General features: G+C 27.9%; 1 protein-coding gene across 1 annotated transcript in view; it reads right to left on the bottom strand.

The window, feature by feature from the left end:
* The window catches only part of LOC136971818 (xaa-Pro aminopeptidase 1-like), a 53,959-nt gene that overhangs the window by 745 nt on the left and 27,725 nt on the right, over positions 1-25,489 (bottom strand). Inside the window, exons 6-19 of the mRNA XM_067266318.1 lie at positions 24,620-24,767; positions 21,405-21,500; positions 21,159-21,240; positions 18,382-18,466; positions 14,032-14,142; positions 13,829-13,915; positions 13,644-13,756; positions 13,408-13,557; positions 13,194-13,254; positions 13,057-13,123; positions 12,884-12,988; positions 12,474-12,509; positions 12,320-12,396; positions 5,937-6,035 (exon numbers count right to left, since the gene is read on the bottom strand). Coding sequence (XP_067122419.1) covers positions 5,937-6,035; positions 12,320-12,396; positions 12,474-12,509; positions 12,884-12,988; positions 13,057-13,123; positions 13,194-13,254; positions 13,408-13,557; positions 13,644-13,756; positions 13,829-13,915; positions 14,032-14,142; positions 18,382-18,466; positions 21,159-21,240; positions 21,405-21,500; positions 24,620-24,767 — 1,317 coding nt within the window. The remainder of the gene's footprint in view (positions 1-5,936; positions 6,036-12,319; positions 12,397-12,473; positions 12,510-12,883; positions 12,989-13,056; positions 13,124-13,193; positions 13,255-13,407; positions 13,558-13,643; positions 13,757-13,828; positions 13,916-14,031; positions 14,143-18,381; positions 18,467-21,158; positions 21,241-21,404; positions 21,501-24,619; positions 24,768-25,489) is intronic.

Genomic DNA, 25,489 nt, shown 5'->3' with positions numbered 1-25,489 from the left:
AAAAAAACACGTTACATACCCAATTGGTTGAGTATGGAATGAGATTGTATACGATGAAATTCCTAATCTAAGACTAAACAATTAGAATGTTTGGAAGGAATTTGATTTCTGTCATGTAAAAATAGATAAAATGTTTGATTCTGCCATAATCAAATATGCCAAAGAATCTTGAACAAATATATGTGTATGTGGGGTCGTAATAGATTCTATCGAGAACAGTTGTTAATTGAACATATGCGAGTTTGAAATTATGTCGATCTTTCTAAATTACTTTTTCGATCTGAATGACGTTTTCGGATTCTCCATCCGTCACGATCGATCTACTTTTTAAACTATTTACCTTGTTTCTCTTATGTTATTTCTGGTGGAAACGCATTGCACGTGACAACATTTCTGTAATCTAAGATCTTGACACTGTCCTTTGGAATGAAAATTTTCGAGCGTTTAGTAGATTTGACGTGGAGGAAAGCAATGATGTAACTGCAGGTGTGTGTTGCTATACTTGTATTCAATCTGTTTTTATTCTGAAATGCAACTTATTTGAAAAAGTATAATCCCCATAATAACAATTTAGATATTTTTTATTGAATTTTAATGTTAATGAATGCTTTGTGTCCGTTGCAACAGACCTACCGATTTCTTTTTCTGTAAAATGTGTTAAAAATTTTTTTGAACTTTATTTTCAGGTCCTTCTAATTGGAAATCTAAAATAAAATCTTTATTGAACATAGATAAAGCATAAATTTGGATTATATATTTGACGCTTTATGTGATGAAGTGTCAGAATTGGAATGCAAGAGCCAAGACAAAGACTGAGCCAGCTGGAGGTGATAATATATAATGTAACGAATGCCTGAATTAAATGAAAGGAGAGGACAAACAACTTGGTGGAGAAAACTTACAATTGCAATCTAAAGTCAAATATAGGGTGGGCCATAATTAAATCCTCTTATTTTATTTAGAAGTAATTGTGTTAAAATTCATATGCATCAAATTATGTATTACAGTAAAATATACTCTGGAGAAGGACTTCAAATATCGCTTCCTAAAATATTCTTTAGAATGTTTTTTTGTATGTGTGCATGTGGAATGAAAGATGGGAAGTACCGAGGTGCGAGACGTTTGTGCAATTCCAAATGACCTCTTCCCCGAATGCCGTATCGGGAGTGGTGATGATGTCCCGCAGCCTCCGAGATTGCCCGACATCACTCCCCGAATTTCTTCCTCTGGAGTTTTGTGAAGAATTGTGTTTGCTCGATGGAGCTGCTCTATTAGGTGGCAACTTACAGAATCGTGGCTACCATGCTTCTTGCGATGCTAAAATATCTGCAAAAGTCTTCAAGGAAACAGAATTCCATGTGAGCGAGTGCACAAACATTTCAGATGGCCAAATTGAAAAAAGTGAGACCTAAATTCCTTCGCTGGGATAAGTTTTGGAATATCATGAAATTCTGCACTTATGAATGTCAACACAATTACTTTAAAATAAAATAGGAGACATACTTCTCCTATAGAAGTTGGAATTTTCGTTACTACTTATACAGAAATTGTGCAGCCAGAGAGGTACCCTATCCCATAAAGACGATGTTTTGAATATAGTAAAGGACATTATTTAAAAGTAGTAGTAGGAGGTTGTCCGTTTATAAACGAACTTTACCTCTGGGAAAATTGGGTGTTATGAAATGGAAGTTAGAAGAGGAAGTGATAGGGGGTACAGAGGGAAAACTAGACAGAAAAAGTGTGAAGGTGAGTATGGGGGTCCGTGGGAACCTACATCGAAAATATGGCTTATCGTACCAATATCTATGCATTACAAAATAATAGAAGAGGTTTCTTTGCTCTTCATACAGAACCTAGAAAATTCAGATGGCCGATTATGAACATACCTGAGCAGGACATTCCAGAATAAACATTTTTTTGGCAATGCAAAGAGATTTTTTTCAATTAAAATTCTGTTTACAAATGTCACAAGGACAGCTACACAACATTTGACCATTAATAAGTGCAGTAAGAGAGACAACATTGTTTACATTGCCAAGTAGAACACTTATCTGTTGATGAACAAATGGTGCCTTTTACAAGAACCCTTTCTATAAAACAGTATTTAAAGAGAAAGTCTGGCTGCAGGATCTCAAAACCTTTGTTTTGTGATTTTGCCAACAATCTTATCATGTATTGAGGCAGGTCTGCTGAATACCAGTTGCTTTGTATTCTGAAAGAGAAAAACACTCGTTGCCGGCACAATCTGCACTAATAAATTTGGTAAACTTTCTTTATTAACAGATAAATAAATGGAAAGGAAGAAATAACAAGCAGAAATGGAGAAATTGTAATAACAGGACTGCAAGCGTTGCTTCCAACTATGTCGATAAAGGAACCGGAAAAAAGGTCTCAAAGAAATACAACCAGATGTATGGAATATATACTAAAATACAATAAAAAGAAAATGGCTGGCTCACTAAAATACTGTAATGGAAAAATTTGTGTGTAATGCAACAAGTCCGATATACATTTATGCCTTACTCCTTAGAGATTATTAGTTATTGTTGTAAATTAAACTTTCGTTCCATCTTAATCTTACTCCTGTTTCACGACACACGACACTAATTATTCTCTCATCCATTAGTTTTACATAAAATTGTTTACCCTATTAAATTTTTCTCTTATAAAGCATTTACATTACTCAAATGTGAATGGTGTTTGGAATTGCCACTTACATTCTGTAGTTTTGTGTATGTTTTATTACAGATATCGACTGATGATAAAACTCCATTCTGATATGCAAATCCTGAACAATAGGCAAAGGTAACAAGCTCATCTTGGAAATAAATATGGAGTCTTCTGCTTACTTGATTAAAATAAGCAAATTAAGTATTGCATATCTAATGCAAAACCTTTAAAGCTGCTTTGTATGCCTTAAATGTCATCAATAGTTCTCGTTATCGAAACTCGAAATGGCTGCAATGGCTGAACTGTTCGACGTTGTAAAAAGTCACATCATTGTGATGCCAAAGAATGGATATTCTCGATGTCGTGTTGCCAAGACAATGGGATGTTCACAATTGGTTATAGGTAAGATACGTTAAAAGTATTCAACAACAAAAATTGTAAAAACTTGATCCGGAAGTGGGTGTCTGTGGTTGACCACCAAGACAGGATGCTGTGTCAAATTTGCAGCAGTATGTTAGCTGGTCTGAGATTGACAGAACACGAGTCTCTGTTAGAGCAGTAAGACATCTTATCCATTCTGTGGGTTATTTTTACAGGAAAATTAAGATAAAGCTGAGGTTAATTGAAATTTGTCAACCAAAGAATGGAATTAGATCGTCTTCATGAAAAGTCAAAGATTGACAGTTGTTCATTTGTATGGCAAAGAAAAGGCGAGAAGTTTCAAGACAAATATGTGAAATTTCCTCAGTCCATCTTGACTTGGGCATATATCTGGAAAACTGTGTTCTCGATGTCACCGAATGCAGAAATCTATGTGGAGATGCTGGAACGATTCCTTATCTCAACAACCGAAGACCAGTTTGAAGACTAACACATCATCTTTCAAGATGACAACACATCGTTCCACAGAGCAATGTCAGTTGCAGAATTCTTCACTTGAAGAAATTTGGATGGGATGGACTGGCTACTGAACAGTCTGGATTTAAATTCAATTGAAAATGTCTAGTGTTTATTGAAGTGCTTTGTGAATTATCGGCATCCTTTAAGTGAGGGCAGACTAAAGAATGCTATTAATAATGGTTTAGAAAGTAAAAAACTTGTGGAATCAATGCCAAAGAGAGTTACATCTATAATTACAACCAAAGGAGACCATACTGATTTTATGTTTCTGATTCCTAACTTGTTTGCAAGATAAAAATTTACTTAGGGCAAACACAATAAATTTGTTTAGCATTTAATCACTGTTTATTCATTTAGAATTTGCATATTGGAATGTAGCTTTGTTACCGGATTTCCATAATAAAGCATACACAAAACTGCAGTAAGGATATGAGAGAATCATTAACATCAGTGGTGATTCCAAACTTTTTCCAGGGATATTACAATAAAAAATTCCTAATTAGAACTATCACCGAGAGTGAGTTTAATGTGGCCAATCTGGCCACGTTAGCATACATAGTGATTGTTATCCATCTGTTCAGTAATTTGAATTTAGGCGACAAATTAATAGAAAAATCAACAACACTTATGAATATGTATCCATCCTATTCACAAAATATACCTTTCATTTTTCAGACCTTATAAAATTATACAAATTAAAAAGATCCAAGAATTGAGATGTCAAAATTCATAAGTGTATATATATCAACAATAAAAACAAATGTTTTTATGAATGTGGAGCTTACAAAAGGCTACGGTGAATAAGATTTAATAAGTCCAAATAATGAATTTGGACTGATACGAATGGAAGAATAGTTATGTTTTCGTAAAATAAGCCAAATAAAATACAGATTTGCATTCACTCTTCTGGTGATTTCATAGAGTGTAGGTGCAATGAGTAAATTTGGAAGGAATAAAACAATGTCCAAAGGGAATAAATGGCTTTATATGGGAGTGTTGCTGTGCATGTGCTCATGTATGGTAGCAAAAATTGGGTATGGCAGAAATATCACAGAAGTCACATTACTGCATGTGTGATAAGTTATTTGAGAAGAAAGTGTGGCTTAACAAGGAGAGACTATGTAAGAAATGAACAATTGCCGGAGGAATGTGGGGCAAAAAGAGTATGGTCCAATAGGTGAATAAATCAGTTCTTTGAGAGTTTGCCCATGTTGAGAGAATGAAAGAACTGTCAAAGAGAGTATACACGGAAAAGTCTTGGTTGGAACAAATGGATGAGTATCTGAGTGTAAGATGTTCAATCAGAAAAAAATGTGAGAAAGTGTGCTAGAAGAGGCATGAGTGTATCTGACAGGAAGGTATGGAGAAAGTTGCTGAATGAATTTGAGATTTGTAGTGATTTGTAAGATTGCAATCTCCTTTTGCCTGCTACTCACCCTTTTTTGGTTTATGAGCATGAGGACATGTGTGTATATTTATGTATAATATGTAATAAAGCCAAAGTAAACAAACAAAGGACTTGATTTATTTTATAATCTGTAATCTAACACTAGAATATTACAAAGAAAAACAACAGCAACAACAAACACCCCACCAGTTAAGAAGTCTTCAGATATACATATATCTTATCTTAATGCCAGACTGGATGCTACTCAAATGCTTTAGCCCTATGAAGAGGGTTGGGAAGATAGAGTGGGGGTCAAAAGGTAGAAGAGGAGGAGGGTATGGGATAACCAGTAGAGTACATAGAAAATTGGTAGTCTAAAGCCTGAAGAAACAAAATAAATGTTAACTATATCTGTCTGAATAGCATCCTTAAGACATATCTCAGACAGAGGTAAAAACCATAGGAAGAGTTACGCTGCAGTTTATAATAGGGGTCCATTATCATAGGCTGCAGAAATAAATTCTATGCAGCCTATGATAATGGATGTCAAATAAGATGAAATTTAAATAAATAAATTTGAATTGATCAAACTTTTATTGATTAAACTTATATTTGTATTGCCGACAATGATATATTCTAACTGAAATATTTTCAGAACTAGTGCTTTTTTGACTTTCTGAAGGTTTGAAAGTTATTTTTTTTGTTTAGAAGAATGTTGGATTTTTTCTTAAATTTGTAAAACAAGATTCTCAAATACCTTCTTGAGGCAAAATAAATCTCCAGAGAATGAGATGAAAGATCATTTTTAGCTTTCCAAAATAAAAGAAAAATTTGAGTTAGAATGTATACAATATTTAAGAATTTCATAGATTAAACTACAACGTTTAATTGGTAAAAAATAGTTTGGCATTACATTTCTCAAAATTTAATATTTCTTAAACCAATTTCCTTGAAATCGCATCATCATCAGATGGCTTACCTGTTGTTTGTTTAACATATTCACCATAATCAGATTTGGTTCGAAAGGAATAAATGCAATCGGCTCAAATCCGTAATATTTGTCTTTATATGGATTATACTGAAATATAAAAGCCAAAAATGAGTATTTTAAAAAATTTAGAATTAATTATAATTCAAACTGACCATAAATTTAAAACTTTGAAATAAAAAAACACACTTTTTAATTTATTGGATATAAATTAAAAAGTGTGTTTTTTTATTTCAAAGTTTTAGTAAGGCAATTCGTAAATTTTTGTACAAATTCGTGATTATATACAGCACAATTTAAAAATCGTTTCCATTTACTCTGATCAAAAATGGATGAATGTAAATGTAGGCAGATGGTGAAGAGAGGGATGAATCATTGTTATAGCAGTTTGTAACGTAAGATGAAAAGCTTCATTGTATCATTTGAGCTTGCTCCAATATTGCCATCTGTTCAAACATCTGCCTACTTCTAATACTATTGTTTGAGAGAATGAAGCCACATTTTGGTAAGTAAGGACACAAAAACCTTAAAATAATTTATGGCAAAAATTGATGTTTTTGAATTGAAATAATTAAATACTGATCATCTAAATTACAGTTGTTAAATTCCGAAACATAAGTAACAGTTTATTGTTTACGTAGTGTCAAATCTTTTAATGATCAGTTTTCAAATTCAGAAATACAACTGTACTGTACAATACCAACCAAATGCCGAAACTCTATCGGGTTAGTTTTAAGGCTAATTACTAATTTGGCTCTAGAGGTAGGCGTTAGGCGCCATCTTGTATTAACATTATAGAGTTAATTATAGAGTTTTGGCATTTGGCTGGTGTCTAGTCTTATAATACGGGTTTAGCGATGTTGTTTATATGTACTGTACAATATAATTTTATTATATCGTTAGAATTAATTTTGAACAAGAATACTTGTTCAGATTAAAAATAACAAGAAATTGCAGTTAATAAACATATTCTGTCAAGCATGCAAAAATCCTTTTAATTTTAAATGAAAATAAATTATGTAAGTTTAAGATTTGCCATTATTAGAAATTACGATAGAATTAATAATTTAATTTTGAGATTTACAAGTTATAATATAAACCACATAATATATTATTATAACATATCAAGTTCTGAGATGACTAAATATTCAAAATCTTTAAAATCCAGCAGGAAAAGTTTCAATTTTGCCTTTTTTAAAGGCTTTATTTTGGTTATGTCAATTTACGGTGATTCAAATACAGACTTCTAGATATATATTTATTTATATATATTTAAATATTAAAATTTGAATGTTGACATAATCCAAAGATAGTCTTTAAGAATACAAAAATATTAATTTAATAAAGCTTTTTCTGACAAATTTTCAAATATTTTAATGGATCCACTATAATATGAACTTTAACCTTCCAGTTTTTAATAAGTACAGGTACTCGTCACTTTACGACCGAGTTCCGTTCCGTCGTTAAGCGAATTTGTCGATAAGCGAGGAGCTTGCACCGAGAATATAGGATCGTTGTAAACTTATAAAAATTATGCAACAAACTTCAAATTTATTCATAAAAAGACTATTATAGTACGCTTAGTGCGCATGTCACTATTCGCCACTGACCGACACTCAAGCCGAGAAAGGGAATTCCCCGAATTGCAGGTCGAAACTCGATAGGTCGTAAAGTGAGGAGTACCTGTATTAAATTTAAAACTAAGTTTGAACTATATTAATTCTTATTTTATCTGAATTTATCCAGCCACAATTAACTTATAATGATAAAGTCACAAATAAAAATGTGGAAAGGAGAGAATTTGAATGAAAAAAACTCTAATCTTGTAATCTAAAGATAGAAGACAGGAACTGCTGAGGTTCAAATGGTTTTGAACCTCATGGGGAGGTGTGGTCTGTTAGTTTATTTGTTAATTTTATGAGCAATGCTACATTTTAGTTGTTTTAAAACACTCCAAACAAACAATCCCTATTAATGGCCAACAAACACAAAATCCATGCCTGAAGCAGAGTCTGGCAAACTTAGAATTACAAAATTTGTAAGTGTTAACTAGTCTTGTAACATAATCAAGTAATAGCAAATAAGTGCCTAAATTAAAACAATGTTTAATTGTAGTAGTATTTTAGTTAAAATGCAAGAAAATATGATGATAAATGGAACTGCAACAGCAATCAAGGTCACTAACATGCAATGTAAATTGGTAGGCTGGTTTTCAATATTAATGAAATCTATTTCTACAACTTTCTTAGTACATACAGTTCTCTGTCTTTTTTGAGTAGGGGCTAGTAAGAGGGGTATTTACAATATCTGGTGTTAGAATCAGTGTCGTGCTTCTGTCACAATAGTTAATGCCTCTGAGGATAAGCTAGAAAGTCAAAGTATTAGTGTGTTAGTGTAAATATTTTGTCTTAAATTACAAAAAAGCTGTCAAGTGGTCCTTGCTTGTGAATGTATAAAATACTGTATTTGTGTCAGTGCATGTACGGGACCAGTAGATGAAATATTTGAATACAAGATGATATATTTATAATTATCATTCCTTTTTACCATTATTGTTATTAATAATAGCCAAAATACACGAGAAAAGAGTCTGTTATTTTAACAAACACCAAAAAAAAAAAAAACCTTTAAAATCCATTAACACAAATAAAATGTTTAATAAAAATTAAACAAATGCTTTTGACCTGAACCAAGGTCTGCTTCAGGTTTATAAACAAATGGAATTTCAAAATCGGAATGCGTAGAACCGAATGTTTTGCAAAATATTTTTAAACAATTTGGAACATATAACTTTTGTTTAATTTTGTGTTACTGGATTTTAAAGATTTTTTTGGTGTTTGTCATTACTTCCAGTAAGTGAGTAAGAAGATATTCTTTAGTCTATTATTTTATTCTTTTTTGCAAATTGCTTATTAATAGTGGTCCTTTATCATATGCACTGACACATTTAAAACTTATGGATTATAATAATTAATTTTTTAAAAGTATTAAAAATTGGCTAAAAACATTATACTTTTATTCATACAAAACTTTTTCCATATATTTATGAATATTTTATTTGGTTCAGTTTGTACATCAAAAGTGTCCCAACCCTCTACATATGTATAAGGGTATTTCAGAAATGTTTGACCAAATTTCAAAGGCTAATAGAGGGAAAAAAACCTGATTATAAAGTCAAGGACCAGTTTTTTGATCCAAAATGTAGTGAGGCCATTTCTGTTTTTTTTTTAAAGTATAACTAATGTATTAGTAATTAAATTTGTTTACTAATTGCAGTTTCTTTGTTAAACAGTTCATTTTTTCGGTCTTCAATGTTCACACCTCAAGATTATAGACATTTCTTGGACAAAGAACCAGGTATCTTATTAGAGAATGTTCTACTGGATATTTGACCTCAAATATTCTTTGTCCATGATGGTACCACATTTTAAGTTACCATGCACTAGAATATCTTGGTAATGAGTATTTAAATAGATATATTGGAAGAGGAGTAACTAAAACTTAGCCTGAATAATCTCCTAAATTAAATTTTCTAGATTTTTTTTATGAAAACATTTAAATGCTATGGTTTATGCTACTCCAATTGCAAATGCAAAAGTTCTAAGAGACTGGTTTGTAAAAAGAAATTGCAAAACAATTCTCAATATGCCCCTGGCTTATCTGAATATGTTTGAGAATCAATGGCAAGATGCTGATCAATGTTCCCTCTAAGCTGTGTGGCCATGCACTGCTCAAATTGTTGTCGCACACGAGAATTTGTGTGCTGTGCAGGTGAGCATGCACCCCGATTTGAATTGTTCACTTATTTCTCACTCTGTCTGAAACAGAATACAATTATTGCTATGTATATTTCGATTAAATACATTAAATCATCGACAAAAGATAATATTTTGTACAGAAGTATGTTTTAAAATGAATTTTAATCTCTACTTTATAATTAATTATTTTAATTTTTATACAAAAAAAATAAGATTTTATATACATATGCTCAGCAAAAATTTTTTTTGCTCAGAGAAGTATATGTTCCACTCATCTACATAAAAAATTAGAGGGAACATTAATGCTGATAGGCCTGAACAGATACTCACAGGGAAAATTTTCAGCATTCATGACATTGACAAGTTTGGATTTTAATAAATTTTTTTAAAAATCTTGTATTTAAAACTTATGGATTAAATAAAAATGAGCTGATTATTAAGAAAATTTTGAATAGTAAAAAAATTAAAATGAATGAACCATTATGTAGTTAGATTTAAAAAACAGAAATGATGCTTCAGTTCAAAAAACTGGCCCTTGACTTTTTATTCATGTTTATAAGTCTGTTGCAAGTCTGTCACTTCTATAAGTCTGTAAAATTTGGCCAAATTTGTATATGTATGCATAACATGACAAGAAGAGTTATTTTGTGGATGGGCTGTATAACTGATGTAGAATATTCTTGATCGGCAAATTCAGTCAAAAAATATAAATTAATAAGCAAACGAAGCATTCTTACTATTAGTCAAACATTTATTAATGTTTTATTTCAATGTTTATATATTGTTTCTTTGAAAGTTAGAAATGCATAAAATTAAGAATTTAATAAAAAGAAATTTCGGCATATTAGCTTTAAAAAGTATATTAACATTAAAAAAAAAAAATTGTTGATATTCAGCCTTATTGGAATCAAATATTGTTTTAATATATTGTGTAAATGAGTTTTAATTAAGCTTATTATAGTTACAGATTATTTAAATAAATTTTCTTAAAAAAAATTAATCAAATATGAAACTAACATCCATAAAGCTTAGTATTCTTATTCTTAACTTATTCGATTTAAACAGATAATTTTGAAATTCCAAGTTCTAATCTTTATTTTCTATTGAATATATTATAAAATTGTGAATTAAATTGTTGGAAGTAAACAAGAATTTATTTGCAAAGTAACAATATAAATATCTCTATCATTTAATTTTAAAATATTCAAATAATTTATGTAAATCAATTGCTTGTGAAAAAATCTGTAGTGTGGTTCAACTTTGCACAACATTCTCATTCCACTTTTGTCAAGAAGGATATTTAATTCTCTGATTTATTTAATTTAGGAAATATAATTTAATTTTGCTGTAAGAGTTTCCCCTCGTTTGTTAACGAAATCAAACATAACAAAATTAACTAATAAAAATCGTTCTTAAGTTTGATAGATGGAAGATCATTATCATTTTAGTTTAGTTTATGGGAATAAAAGTGAATAAAAAAGGTATTGTTTTATGATGGATTTATCTTAACTTTTATTAATATTTCGTTCTGAAATATTAATAAAAGATCCCATACTGATATCCATATTAAGAATTTCCTGATTCATCATCATCTTTGTTGTACATTTTTAAAATTAAATCAGATAATGTTTGTATTTCCTGTTTTTCTAAGAATTTAAATACTTAACAGCTGTTTTATCGATTTCAATTTACATTGAAATGATTAGTGTTTTCGGATTACTCATAACCAAGAGTAATCATTCAATAACAAATTAATATCATTCAACTAATAAATTTAAACATTAATTATAAGTTTAATTTTTTCTTAAATTATTAAATTTAGTAATCTATTAAATTTGACAGGTTATTATTACAGTAGAGCATCAATTATCCGACCCTGATCAACCGTCACATCGGTTAACCGACCGCGTTCTAGTGGGCAAATTCAAATGTCCGGTAGTGATGCGGCGCTACAATATTTGACTATGTCTTGGCTACTTCAATATTATTTCTGTTAAATTTTTGCGTGTTTTAACTGGCAACACTGGCTCGACCATGGAAAGGAAACCAGTATTTAAACGAGGCTTAATTTTATTAACGACGCTATTGCTGTTTTTAAAACGTGTGCGAGATTTAGTGACAAAAAAACGAGGGTCAGCTGTGAAGCAAAAGAAAATTTTGGACTTCTTTTTCTAACGTATAGGCCTACTTTATGTAAAATATGTAACCCGAATATATATTGTTTCAATATACAGTACAGTACTGTATTTATTTTGTGCAAAACAAAGAAATCCTTTTTAATGATACAATAGTGACAATTATTATTTAAAAAAAAAATTTGTTAGGCTTAACACTGATGGAAATTCAACGCAAAGTAGGTTAATAGCGATATACTAATATACTAATTACATGGGATATACTAATATACTATACTAATAATGCATTTTTTCATACTTTTTGGTTATTCGTTTTTTCGGTTATCCGATCAACCCCAGTCCCCAATTGAGTCAGATAATCGATGCTCTACTGTATTATATATGATAATACAGGATGGCTCAAAAGTCTGTTAAAGAAATAGTTTTGAATGTTCTTTAAAATTATTGTAATGTAAAAATAGAAAAAAAAATTTAATCAAACCTGTTTTGGCATTTCTTTAACCATCATCGTGGTTTCAAGTCTTATTCCAAATTTCCCTCCTTCGTAATATCCTGGTTCTGACATATTAAAAAAAATTAAATGTTTATTATATTTTAATTTAATCAAAGAAACTTAAAAGAAAGATTATTTTTACCATTTGATAAAAAGGCACCAGGTTCGAAAACTAGATCTGGAGAAAAAAAATTTAATATTACCACAATTTAGATATATTCAAATAATACAGTAATCCTCCATTGACATGAGTAATTGGTTCCACGAACAGTGTGTAGATGGAGTCGTGGAAAGCAGTTTAAAATAGGGATCCGTTCCATATTGTCAAATACGGCATTTTATTCTTTCCAATATAGAAAAGTCTAAAGTTATTTTTTAAATAGTGTACACATCTATATAAGAGGTTACTGATACAAAAAACACATTTTTTGAAGTTAATTGTTTAAAATTTTTCAACTGATTAAAGTGATTCATGTAACTAGAAGGATTAATGTGCATTATTATTCAAAATTATATTTTGAAATTATTCTTATATAACTTGAAAATTCTTACTCTCATGAACATTTAAAAATGATCCTATTCCATGAGTAGTACTATGAGCATAATTTAATCCTTTTTGATATAGGTATCTTCTTGCAAAAGATTCAACAGTGACACCTGAAAGGCTATAATTAATTCATAGAATTTAAAATAAAATTTAATTAAAAACGGTAAAACGTTCTAACCGGCCTTGCTTGGCAAAACTGTCGTCATGACGTCGATGACACCCATTAAAATGCGTGTATATACTTCCTATTAATTAAAAAGGTTAATTAATATGCATGTTTATAAAATACAATTTGTACGATGTTAATAGGCATACTTTCACAAAGTTATCTGGTTTGCCAAAATGGACCGTTCGAGTAATATCAGTTGTTCCATCTCTAAAAAGATGCAAATATTTTTAAAAACATTTTATTAATAAAAATTTAAGTTTCAATATTTTTGTAATTAGAATTCTTAATAAAATGTATGGTAAATTTTATTTAAAATTTAACTTTTTGTAAATTAATTTGATATAGTAACCTATTTCATACAGGTATTGCCCTCCTGAGTCCAGCAGATAAACATTTCTTGTGTCGATTGTTTTATTTGTACTTGGCAATGGTTCATAATGCACAATAGCTGAATTTGGTCCGAAAGCAGAGATGGTCTCAAAGCTATTTCCTTTATAATATTCTTGTTCTCTTAAAAGAAAAAGAAATATCAAATATATTTGATTAAAATTTACATAATGATGAAGGAATAAAAAATAAAAACAAACCCCAATTACTTTCTAAACTTTGCTAACATTTCGGCTGCGCTCATTTCGTCCCAGTGCTTCCCCGCTTTTACTTCTTCTTCTAATAATGCCAGAAAATCAATAATGGCAACTGCATCACGTATCTAAAATAACATATGTAAATTGTGAGAAAAAAAGTAAAATTTTCTTATTTTATCTTAAGGAAATATACATACATGAGCATTCTTCATGCCTTTGATTTCAGTTGGATTTTTTATGGCTTTCATTGCTATTATGGGTGATTGTCTTGTTCGAAGTTTATTCTGTCACAGAACATACAATTTGATCTGTCAATAAATATGTCATGTCATGTTATGTAGGCAATATAAATTGATATTTTGTTATTTTTAAGTATTGTATTATTTTAATCATAACTCACCTTTGGTATGAGGTTGTATATAGAAAAGCTGACAGAATATGATATTAGCACACTTTCAATGGATTTTAAGAGGTTATGCAGGTCAGTGTAAACATAATTATAGGCTCGAAGCTATTAAAAAGATTTATATCAAGATTTTTGCTATGACAATATATAAAAATACTTTATATATTAATTGTATATTATTTACTTCTATTAATATAATGTTTTTATCTCCTAATCTGATCAATATATTTAAAATGTAGCTATTAACTGCTAAAATATGTTATATATATACATACATATATACATATAGGATCTTCCAAAAAGAATGCTACCATTTTAAAATTATTGTAGTTATGTTAACTATTACCTGAAAATGATTTAATGTATTTCAAAACATAGAAAATCTCTCCAAGTTTCATACTACTCCTTACAATCCCTCAATATGTGCACCTCATATCACATGACATGCATCTTTCACATAGCCCCATAAGAAAAAATCTCAGGGTATCAGGTCCAGGGACCTGGGTGGCCAGAAGGGTAATATACTGTCGTTGGGCCCATGGTATCCAGCCCATCAGCCGATTCAAGAGTTTGTGAACTCCCTATAAAAGCAAGGCAGAACCCCATCTTGCTGGAAGCTGCAGTAGTCAATTGAGGAAATAGCTAGTACAGCTAGTTGATAATTTTTCTGTTTTGAAATATATTAAATTGTTTTAAAGTAATAATTAACATAATTACAGTAATTTAAAATGATATGAGATAGCATTTTTTTTGAAGATCCTGTACATATATAAATGAAATTTAAAAGATCAATGTAAAACATTAATTTTATTAATCATTCATAACAACAACAATAAACTAACTAATATACATTTTTAATATGTCGTGAAAATATATATGATAAATGCAAACTGTTTTTACTCTTTCATAATTAGAAATGTCATGTTTGATAACAACACAGTTCGAAAATGGGATTAATTTAAAATAATGCATTCAGTTCTTTGAAGAATTGGCATTTTTCCAATTCCAACTTTTCTAAATAAAATGGAATGTGACAGATAATGCTAAATATTGTTACTATACACTAATTTTTTGTCAACAACACCACATCTAAATGTATTTTTCCAAGAAATTTATGCAGATGAAAGATTGAACTTGCGTTATACTATCAGATATACCAAGTACTGCCCAGGCTAAAATAACTAAACTTGTAATATGGTTTTAATTCCAATGTTTGTTCTTATTACTCTTTGCCTTAGAAATGCCAGGCTGCTGGTAATTTCATAAATATGGACCAGAAAAGGAAATTTTGAGAGCCAATATTTGTTTTTCTTGAAGGAAAATCACGAGAAAAACTAAACTACGATGGTATAAAGTATAAAATGGCAATTTCAACAATAGAAATATTGAACAGTTTCAAAAGCTATGCATAACTTTATTTGGTGATTACGTACATTGAATAATTGTTTCTGTTGTGGTGTCAACAAATTTTGTTGTTGGCTTCTTTTTGATCCTCTCCTAATGAAATCAATTTTGTTTTATTTGCTTATCTTGTACAAACTTGTTCCATTGTTTTTTACAGAAATATTCACAAATATTAAAAAATTTCTCTCAAATAATGAAAGTAGTAATGTTTAGAAGAGCAATCTATAACAAAACTGTTTAAAGTGATGTATTTAAAAAGAGAATAATTATATTTCAAAGCAATATTGAAAGTAGATGGAAAATAATAATATTTTGAAAGTATTTAAGAAATATTAACATGTGATTAAGTTTTATATTGGAAGCAATAAATTACGTCATCTGGTTGAATACACAATAACCAATTAAATGGTAAAAACCCTTATTAGATAATTGAACACCATTATTTCAATTGTCTTCTAAATAATTCAACTGTTTTATTCATTTACCAATATTATTTCTGAAATGGAAATAACTAAACGGGGAGTTAAACGTGTTTTGGTATTTTCAATAAAGGAATAGTCTGTATGCAGTAACACTGCAGATTCTTTTGCTGAAATGAACCTTTATGGTTATTTGAAGAGAAAAAATTTGCAGACTTTGCAAATTTTTCTATAAAATATGATGAGTAAAGCTTATAGGAAATCACATAAATGAAAAGAAAGATAAATTTTCCAAAGTCAAGAAAAAAGAAAACAAAATTTAACAACACTGCAAATCCAAACAAATGCCACAGTACAACAGTGTCATAAACAAAATTTCCATTTTATTTTTAAGACTACATGAAAAATTCTGTAAGTAAAGAATATAATATATCTACCTGTTCCAAATACTTTTTAGTTCTTCCTTTTATATTCACAATAAAGATTATTTTAAATAATCAATTAGTTCCCATATAGTCATTAGCATATATTGTAGAGTTTGTTCTTATTCTAACTTACTTTTAAAATAGAGAAAGCACTTTATTCAATAGTATTTAAAGAATAAATGCAACTTAATAATATATTTTTGCTTTCAAAATATAATTTTAAGAAATTAATATGGGTTTTTAGTGTTGCATAGGTTTTAAGGTATATTCAGAATTGTGATAATTTTTTTATTAATTTGAATAGTTGGAGGAAGAACAACGTGAAAAAACAGCAATGTTATAATAATAAAAACAAATGTTTACAGATATAATTTCTTCATTTGTGAAAGTGTTTTTATAAATTGTTTTATAAAATTTCCTTGAAACTGTTAAGTGAAAATTTATTAAATGAAAAATTAATTTTACATTAATATGTTTATTAAAAATCTAAAATATGCCTAAGCACTTGAAAAATTAAAGGCACAAAAATTTATTTATCTGTAAAACAAGAACTAAAATGGAAATTTAGTTTGAAACATTAATTTTTTTATTAAATATAATAATTTTAAAATAATTTTTAGTAGTATTAAACAATATTATGCAATCATGACATTACCTAATTTGAAAATGTCACATCAAACATTGAGGTAATTTGGATTGCCAATAACTTACTTTATTTTATGTATAAATAAAAAAGGAGTTATGAATATTTTAATTACACTACTTTGTATTTAATGAATCTATGGTGGGTATAATGTGAAGTGTTGGCATTTATGTTTATATTTTTAGTGTTTTGTATTCAAAATACTTCTCACTTCACCAATTAACAATACGGTATACATGGCATTTTATCACGAAAGCAATACAATAATCTTATTATCATCATTATTCTTTAATTTTTGACAATGTAATGTATTGATTAAAATGTACAAATATTTAATATCAAAAATATAGAATGAATTTAAAAATATATACAGTAATCATTAAAATACATATGAAATGTTAGCATTGTCTATCTTTAGGTTATATTATATTCTGAACTAATTAGCTTCTGACTAAATCTAACAATATTTGGTTCTTGATTTTATCATCGTAGAGGCCAAAAAAATAATGCAATTGAATAATAAAATTCATTAAATAAATGTTCATGTTTAATGTTAAACAGAGAATCAGCAAAAAATGAAACAAATGAGAAATTCAAAATATCTCATGCAAAAACTGGAAATTACCCTAAATTTCTAATCTATAATTTCATATTTGAGTTTATCACTAATTGGTGGTGAATATCAAAGTCTATTTCAGAGTATATATATTGTATATTTAAGTTATCTTTTAAAATAAATGTTCAGTAATTGCATGAACTTAATGACATGATCTTAGATTAAATAAAAATCCATTTATTTTAGAAACAAGTCATCATAAATAATCATAAACATTGTTGTTTTCTTATTATAGTGAGTTATTGAAGATTCAGATTGTATTTTCTATATAATGATTATTTGTTTATTTCGGCACCTTTGTCTAAAAGAACTTCTATGCAGAATATTAAATAAATGTTTTAAGATCATTGTAAATAAATGCTTTAAGAAATGTTTTATTTTTCTTTTTATTGAATTAAGAGTAAATAAGGAACAATTACGATACACTAATGAATCTGTACCTTAATCTTTAATCTGTTAATATATGCATTAGAAAGTAATAATGACATTAAAATTGTCATTACCTAGAGACCTCGGTAAACCTTATATTCATGGAAAACTAGAAATAAGAGTTTTTACACTTTAATCAACTAGAAAATTTTACTATTAGCAAAGAAATAATTAGATAAGAGATTCAGTTTTGCAGTATTTAAAAATTAATGTAAGATTAAATTAAATAGATAGCCATGTAAAGAAATGTTTATATATAGTTTGATGTTTGTTACCACATATATGAATACGTGCAGACATCATACCCATATAATTTAATGTTCAATGTAGTTTACAAATTACTCAATTTATAATCTGCTTCAAGATTAATTAGATTATAGAAACTATTAAAGTATTATTATTATTTACCTGAACACAATCATTATTATTACAGTTTTCACTTTTCAGATGATTTTTGACTTCCCATGTTACTTTTCCTAAATTCACATAAAGTCTGAAACAAATTATGAAACATTAAAATAAATAAAAAAATGTATACAAAATTATAAGTCATTAATTAAAATTATAATAATTTTGTTTAAATTTAAAACTAATTACAATCAATAACGAAATTCTTTCCATAAATGCACTAAATTATATCCAAATTTATCATTAAAATTGTGTGACTTTATACATTTATTCTCACTTTTATTTAATTTTATTATATATTTATATACAACAAAGCATCAAATTTTGAAATCAATTTTTCAGCTTTTTTTCTGTCACAAATATTTCAAATAAAATTTAATTTTCTTTTCTATATTTATTCTAATTTTTTTAAACCTCAGCTTCATTTTAATGTACAGTTTTATTCAACAGAAGAAAAATAAACCCCGATTTTTTTAGTTAGATTTATCTCTTAACTCTATTCAGATAAATTTTTCACTTGTAAATTTGATATTATCCTTGGAAAAAATAAACATTTCTTTAGTACTCAGATTTATTACAGATCTTAAATTATAATCATTTTCTTAATCCTAAACAAAATTATTCCATTTTCCTTTTATTATTATTATTTTTAAAATTATTTTCTTAACTTATTCTTATTTAATATTTCTGATTTTATTATAAATAAATATCACTACAAAAGAGAATAATATAATACTGATATGGTATGCACAGTATACTTTATATTACACAATGATCAGTTATCAATATATATATAGACTCCTGCAAATCAGATAACAAAATAGATTAATTTTTCAATATTTGTTGCTACAATGTGCTAAATAATGCTGTAAATAAATAAAATGTTTTAAATGTTTCAGGCCAAGAACTTGAGGAAACAATCAAATAATTTATTTAACCATTGTAATTGCATAAAACTCATTTCCTTTAATTATAAGCTTGAATATTTATTTAAATTCAAATGTTTATATTCATAAAATAAAAATTAATTTCACAAACAAGTAAAATGTTTTATTACGTTAGATAATTTCTAATCTCAGTAAATTATGTTGCTTGTATTTTGCAAAATTAACTTTACTCGTTACTAAACTATAGTTAATATGTTTATTAATAGATTTATAATCAGCCCATAAATTAGATCCATAATTTATAGTAATTATAATAATAATAAACATCTTTATTTAAAACAGAATAAAATAATGAATGAAACTCCAATTCTTTAAGTATGTAAACACAAAAGCGAAACTCAAATAAAGCAGAGTTCTGTATTTAAATATTTGTATTCAAAGTTAAAATACAAGGGAAAAAGTTAACAGTGGAGCCAATTATGGTATCTGAATTGTTTTAATGTAAAACTCTTTGTTACTTCTGTCTAATCTATAACTTGAAATAAACTAATATTAATTATTATTTTCTGGCTATAACTGACATTCTTCAAAATTAAAAGAAAAATTTATTAATATTTACAATTTTACGGGAAAAGAAATCCAATAAAACGGCATGAGTTTATATTATTGCAATAAAATCATTCAATCAAATTAATATTAAACTGTCAATATGTCATATCCAACTGCTGAAAGTTACTAAATCATTTATCTCAGAATAAACGATTCACTGATAGCAAAGATCATTAGTTTGAAATATAAACAAAAAATTATTTGTATACAGCTAAATTTCTTACTGTTATCTAAACTATTTGGTAGTAAGTATACAAACACAATTATTGCTATAGTGAGTAATACAATATACATATATGATGGCTAAAAGCTTTTAAAAACTCAAGGAAACTGCATATTTATAGAAATCAATTTGCCATAAGATTCTCTAATAAAAACACAAATCAACTGAATAAAAGTATTTAAGAGTATTACTTATTATAATTTGTATAAAAATATTCATTGAATAATTCATAATTAATAAAATGTACTAAATGAATAATTTCAATCTCATTAGATTAATCCTTTTACATAAATGCTAAAAGTACAAGAGAAATTTTTTAAATACAGGTAGGCCTCCTACAACGCGGTACCTTTACAATGCGTTTTCGCTCCAACGCGGTTGGAAAAATGCAGAAATTTTCTTACAATGAGGTACTTTTACAATGCGGTTTCAGGTATTTAGAAACGAATTATCTTTCACACAACAGAAAAATCGCAACGGATCACATAAGTGCAGTGGAACTTGATAGAACAAGCTCAGATCTTGAAATAAGGCCAGTCAAACATTCTGAAACAGCTATAATAAGTGACGACGAGGACTGAATTTGAGCATAACATGTTTCTTTTTGATTTTGATTTGAAATCATAATCTTTTTAGTTTTTATATGATGTTTTATTTTATTTAAGCTTTTTATGTACAAAAATTTAAAAAATGATGAAAATGTTACACCATAAAAGGCAGTTTTTCTCTTTTTAGAACTGAATCCCAGTTTTTGTATTAAGTTGGTGTCTCCTATAACGCGATTTCCCACAACGCGGTATTTTCAAGGAACGTATCTACCGCGGTGTAGGAGGCCTACCTGTATTAACATAATACATTACAAAAATAAAAATTACTTTTAAATTAAAAACTATATATTTGGAACCTTAAGTTTAGAAACAAATGAATTTTAAAAGTGTTTAATAACCTATTGGCATATTCTTTATCAAAGTACCAAACTAAAAAGTAAAAATATGAAAATATATATAATTTTATTTTAAAATATTAATTCTTAAAAAAACAAATAAATATATATTTACCTAATGTGTTCTTGTGATATAAATGCAAAAGATTTAAATAGTGGGCTTCCATAGATATCTGAGCCTCTTAGGTTAAACAACCCTTAAAAATAAAATAAAATATTTATTACTTTAAAAATAATTTTTTAATAAAATAATATTTATTATATTTTTACATGTTTAAACAAATTACAAATTTTGTAAATTTTGTCATTAGATTTTGTGTGTTTGTATTAAAACAAAGCATTTTATAAAAGAAAAATTTACATGCAATTTCATCCAATTCAGTAACAATCATTCCATCAATGTTTTGTTTAAGAAGAATATTTCTTAAATCCTGAATTTTTTCTTCCCAGCTTTTACCTAGAAATTAGAATTATTTCAATCTGAGAAATACTTGAATAATTTAATAACAAAAGTTACCATGACTTCATATCTTTATTTTTTAAAAGTAAAAATGGATTAAACATTGAAAAAAGTAAAGTTATTCAAATTGAGCATATTAAATAAATCTACCATTACATTTCATGAATCATTTAAACAGAATTTTCCAACACAAACATTATAACTACATTGAAAAATCAATGTTGTTGAGTTAAATTTGTAAATAAAAGACTTTAGTTAATGTTGTTCTATTATTTTTTTTAATGTCATCCAATAAATGATTTTAAAAATTCTTCTTCTAATATTTTAAAAACTTGTCTAAAAAAATATTAAATGTTAAATTTTTTATTAATAAAATATGTTGATATGTAATAATGTTTACATGAATTCATTAATTTATTTCAACTATTTATTGTTTTACTAAATATAATTTATTTATTTAAAAAATTTTAATTTATGAAATATAATAAATGTGATGATAATCAATCATCATTTGATTTTTGTATAATGTGAAGTTAATTCATAAATCTATATTTATATATTCACTTAAATAATTTATAAAAAGACACAACATTTCTATAGCCTATACAGTAGATCATTGATTTAATGAACAAAAATTTATTTTAGTCTCAGAAGAAAAATTTAAAACTTTTTTTTATTCACAAATAGAACAAGCTGAAAGATTGGATCAATGATTGTTCATATAAATTACTTAATGTAAGTCCATTGTTATAATTTTGATGATATTATCAACATTTTAACACATCTTGTGCATTTTAAGTTTGATATTAATAAGTGTTGTTCTTTTGACTGGATTTATGATTTTCCATGGTTGAAGCCAGCCGTTTCTATTTCAATAGCTTGATTAATGACTTGAAACTGTGTCGCGCTTGATTCTTGTTGACTACGAACACAATATAGTGCTTTCGACGATCACTTGGCTTTTCTTCTCCCCGTTATTTAGTTGAGACAAGCATTACGTGCGTATGTAGCTCGTTTCGGGCCTAATATGCCCCTCTTCAGTCAACTAAATATTAAGACGATGACACTTTACAACCAATGTTTCAGGAAATGGCACTTTACAACTAATGTTAAGAATGTTGGTTTTAAAAACTTTTTAACTTTAAAACTTCTAACTTTAAACTTCGACTAAAATCAGTATTCTTTCCGTACATGGTAACTTAAAAGGTTGCAGGAACCACAATTCACTAATCAATACTGAACTGTCTGAATTATTCGTTCGTATCCTATCCGATTCTTGCTTCACGGCACTTCAACTGTCGTGCTTATTAGCATATTCTTTCGTGTCCGAGGTTAACTGATGCGGAGTTGAATTTTCGTGACTATGATTGAAGATTTTGGTGTATATTAATTCTTATAATATGTTTTATAACATTTTTAGCCAGTTTCCATTTATCTTAACGCTTGAGTATTTATTAATGCTGTTCTGACTCTTAAAAATTTCGACACTTTCTTTAAACTTTCTATCATATGCCTTAGGTTCTTTGTGTAAAATTTTTATGTTATTTTGATCAATGTTACAACTATTTATCGTGCAATGCTCGAGAAACGCTGAATTAATTCTACGATATTTAAGATCTGCTATGTGCTCTTTGAGTCTTATTTTCATTTGTCTCTTTGTTTCACCTATATAAACTTTTTTGGTAAACTATATTTTGCATTTCTTCTATTGGTTGTGCTCCTTTTTTAACAGTTTGCCTAACTTTGATTTTGGCCGATAGCTTGTCGTACTTGGGTGCTAATTTGATATTAATTTTTTGTGTTTCTTTATTTATTTCCTCGTACAGACCTTTAATGTATGGGAACATAATGTATTGGAGTTTTAATTTTTCTGTTTTACTTATAGTGATATCCGGATTGTTAAGCTCTCTTTCCCATGCGTCGAGTAATCGTCTCAGATAGCCATCTACGATGAATTTTTTCTTTAGCTCCAGTATATTTTTTTGCGTATTAATTATTTTACTTGTTCTGTTTCTGATTTTTTTTTGTATTCCATGGTAAAAATGTTCCTTTTTATATGTAAAGGGATATTTGAGCTGTATTTTATGGTTGTATTTATTGTGCACGGTTTTTTGTAAACTTCAAACTCGAGTTCATTTTCTCTTCATTTTATCGTAATATCTAAATAACTCAACTTGTGCTCTATGTTATCCTCTTCTTCCACTTTAAATTGTATAGTTTTGCTTATATTATTTACCAACTTAATTATTTCCTCTATTTTTACTTGTGTTTCATCATATATAATCAAGATGTTGTCGACGTATCTCCTGTAAAATTTTATTCCTTTTATATTATCAATCAGTTTATCAATGTCTATCATTATCAGCTCGGCCAATTTAGGTCCTATAACAGACTCCATGTTGATACCTTTGACTTGTGTGTAGTATTTATCATTTATTTGAAAATAGTTACTACGGTAACAAAATTCTATTAAATCTATTTTTTCTTTTTTCATGTTAAGTTGTGTGAGTTTATTTTCGATTATATCCCATGTTATCGACAGGTACATGTCCACTATATCTAAGCTGGCGATTTTATATGTCTCTTCAATGTTCAGTTTTTTCAGTTCATCCGTGTTTTTAACTGAGTAATACGAATTTTGATATTGGTTCAGTTCATGTTTAAGAAATTTTTCAAGGTTATACAATGTGGAATTCTTAAAATCTACAATTGGCCTGACTTTCTCACCAATCTTGTGGGTTTTTAATTGGATATTCAGTTTAGGCGTGCGTTCATTATCCTCACTGAGTATGAACCATTTTTGTTTATCAACTAATTCTTTTTGCTTTTGTAACAGCGTAACCCTTTTCTTTAATTCCAGATTTCGAAAGCACTATATTGTGTTCGTAGTCAACAAAAATCAAGCGCGACACGGTTTCAAGTCATTAATTAATAAATGTTGTTAAAACATATTCAATTTAACAGATTTTTGGCAACAGTGGATTCCAATTTAATGGATTAACTGGGAAACTCATATTAGTCCATTAAATCAAGGGTCTGCTGTATTTTTAATTGTAAATAATTTTCTAACAGATAAAAAAATTATCTTTTGTTTACATATACAATTAGGAACATACCAGCAAATTTTAAGTCATGGATGAAAATTGTTTCAACCACTTCATAAGGTCTTCCTTGTGCTATAGTCCAAATAGCATCTATTAAATTTGTCTGTTCTCCAATTAATCTCATTTTTTTTTCATTTAATTCATAATGCCACCTCTCCCACTAAATAAATTAAAATTCAAATATTTAAATTAACAGTAATGCAAAATAGGTAATAATTATTTTAATGAAAAAATTAAAAATTCCTAAAACAAATGTACTAAGCATAACTAAGACACACAGATTAATAATTTTTGATATTAATTGATGAATAATAATAAGTTTAGACAGTTTTTGCTCTTAATAATATCTATAATTAAATTAAAATGCTATCAATAAATATTACACTTTAAATTGTATATTTAAATTAAAAACAACTAAACAATTTTAGAAATATAAGACTAAATAAATTAAAGAAGAAATTATATATGTTAAAATTTAAAATATGAAAAGTAAATACAATAAATAGATGAAAGATTATACAGTCAAACCTGTTTTTATGCGGGGGATAGGGACCGCATTAAAAAAAACGCATAAAAAAAAATCTCACAAAACTTCACGAATGGCTGTAAATAATAGTTTTCGCAACACAATTAAAAAATATTTTTTTTTTATGCGGTCAACAGGGACCGCATAAAAAAGTCTCACATAGAAAATAACTCAAAACCGTACGAAATAGAATTTATTGACAACAGATGTCAGCACTTGACTGCATCGTCTGGTCTATCGTCTGTTTTACATATTTTTGTCCAGGTGGTGTTTTGTTGACTTAATAAGTAAATTATTTCATTTTTCGCATATTCATGCAATAATATTACTATAATAAGTGCATTTATGCTATAATA

The sequence above is a fragment of the Centruroides vittatus genome, unplaced genomic scaffold, assembly GCF_030686945.1.
Source record: "Centruroides vittatus isolate TY-2023 unplaced genomic scaffold, ASM3068694v2 contig_2726, whole genome shotgun sequence".
Classification (NCBI taxonomy): domain Eukaryota; kingdom Metazoa; phylum Arthropoda; class Arachnida; order Scorpiones; family Buthidae; genus Centruroides; species Centruroides vittatus.
Note: the sequence above shows the minus strand (reverse complement) of the source record. Positions and strands in the feature narration are given on the sequence as shown.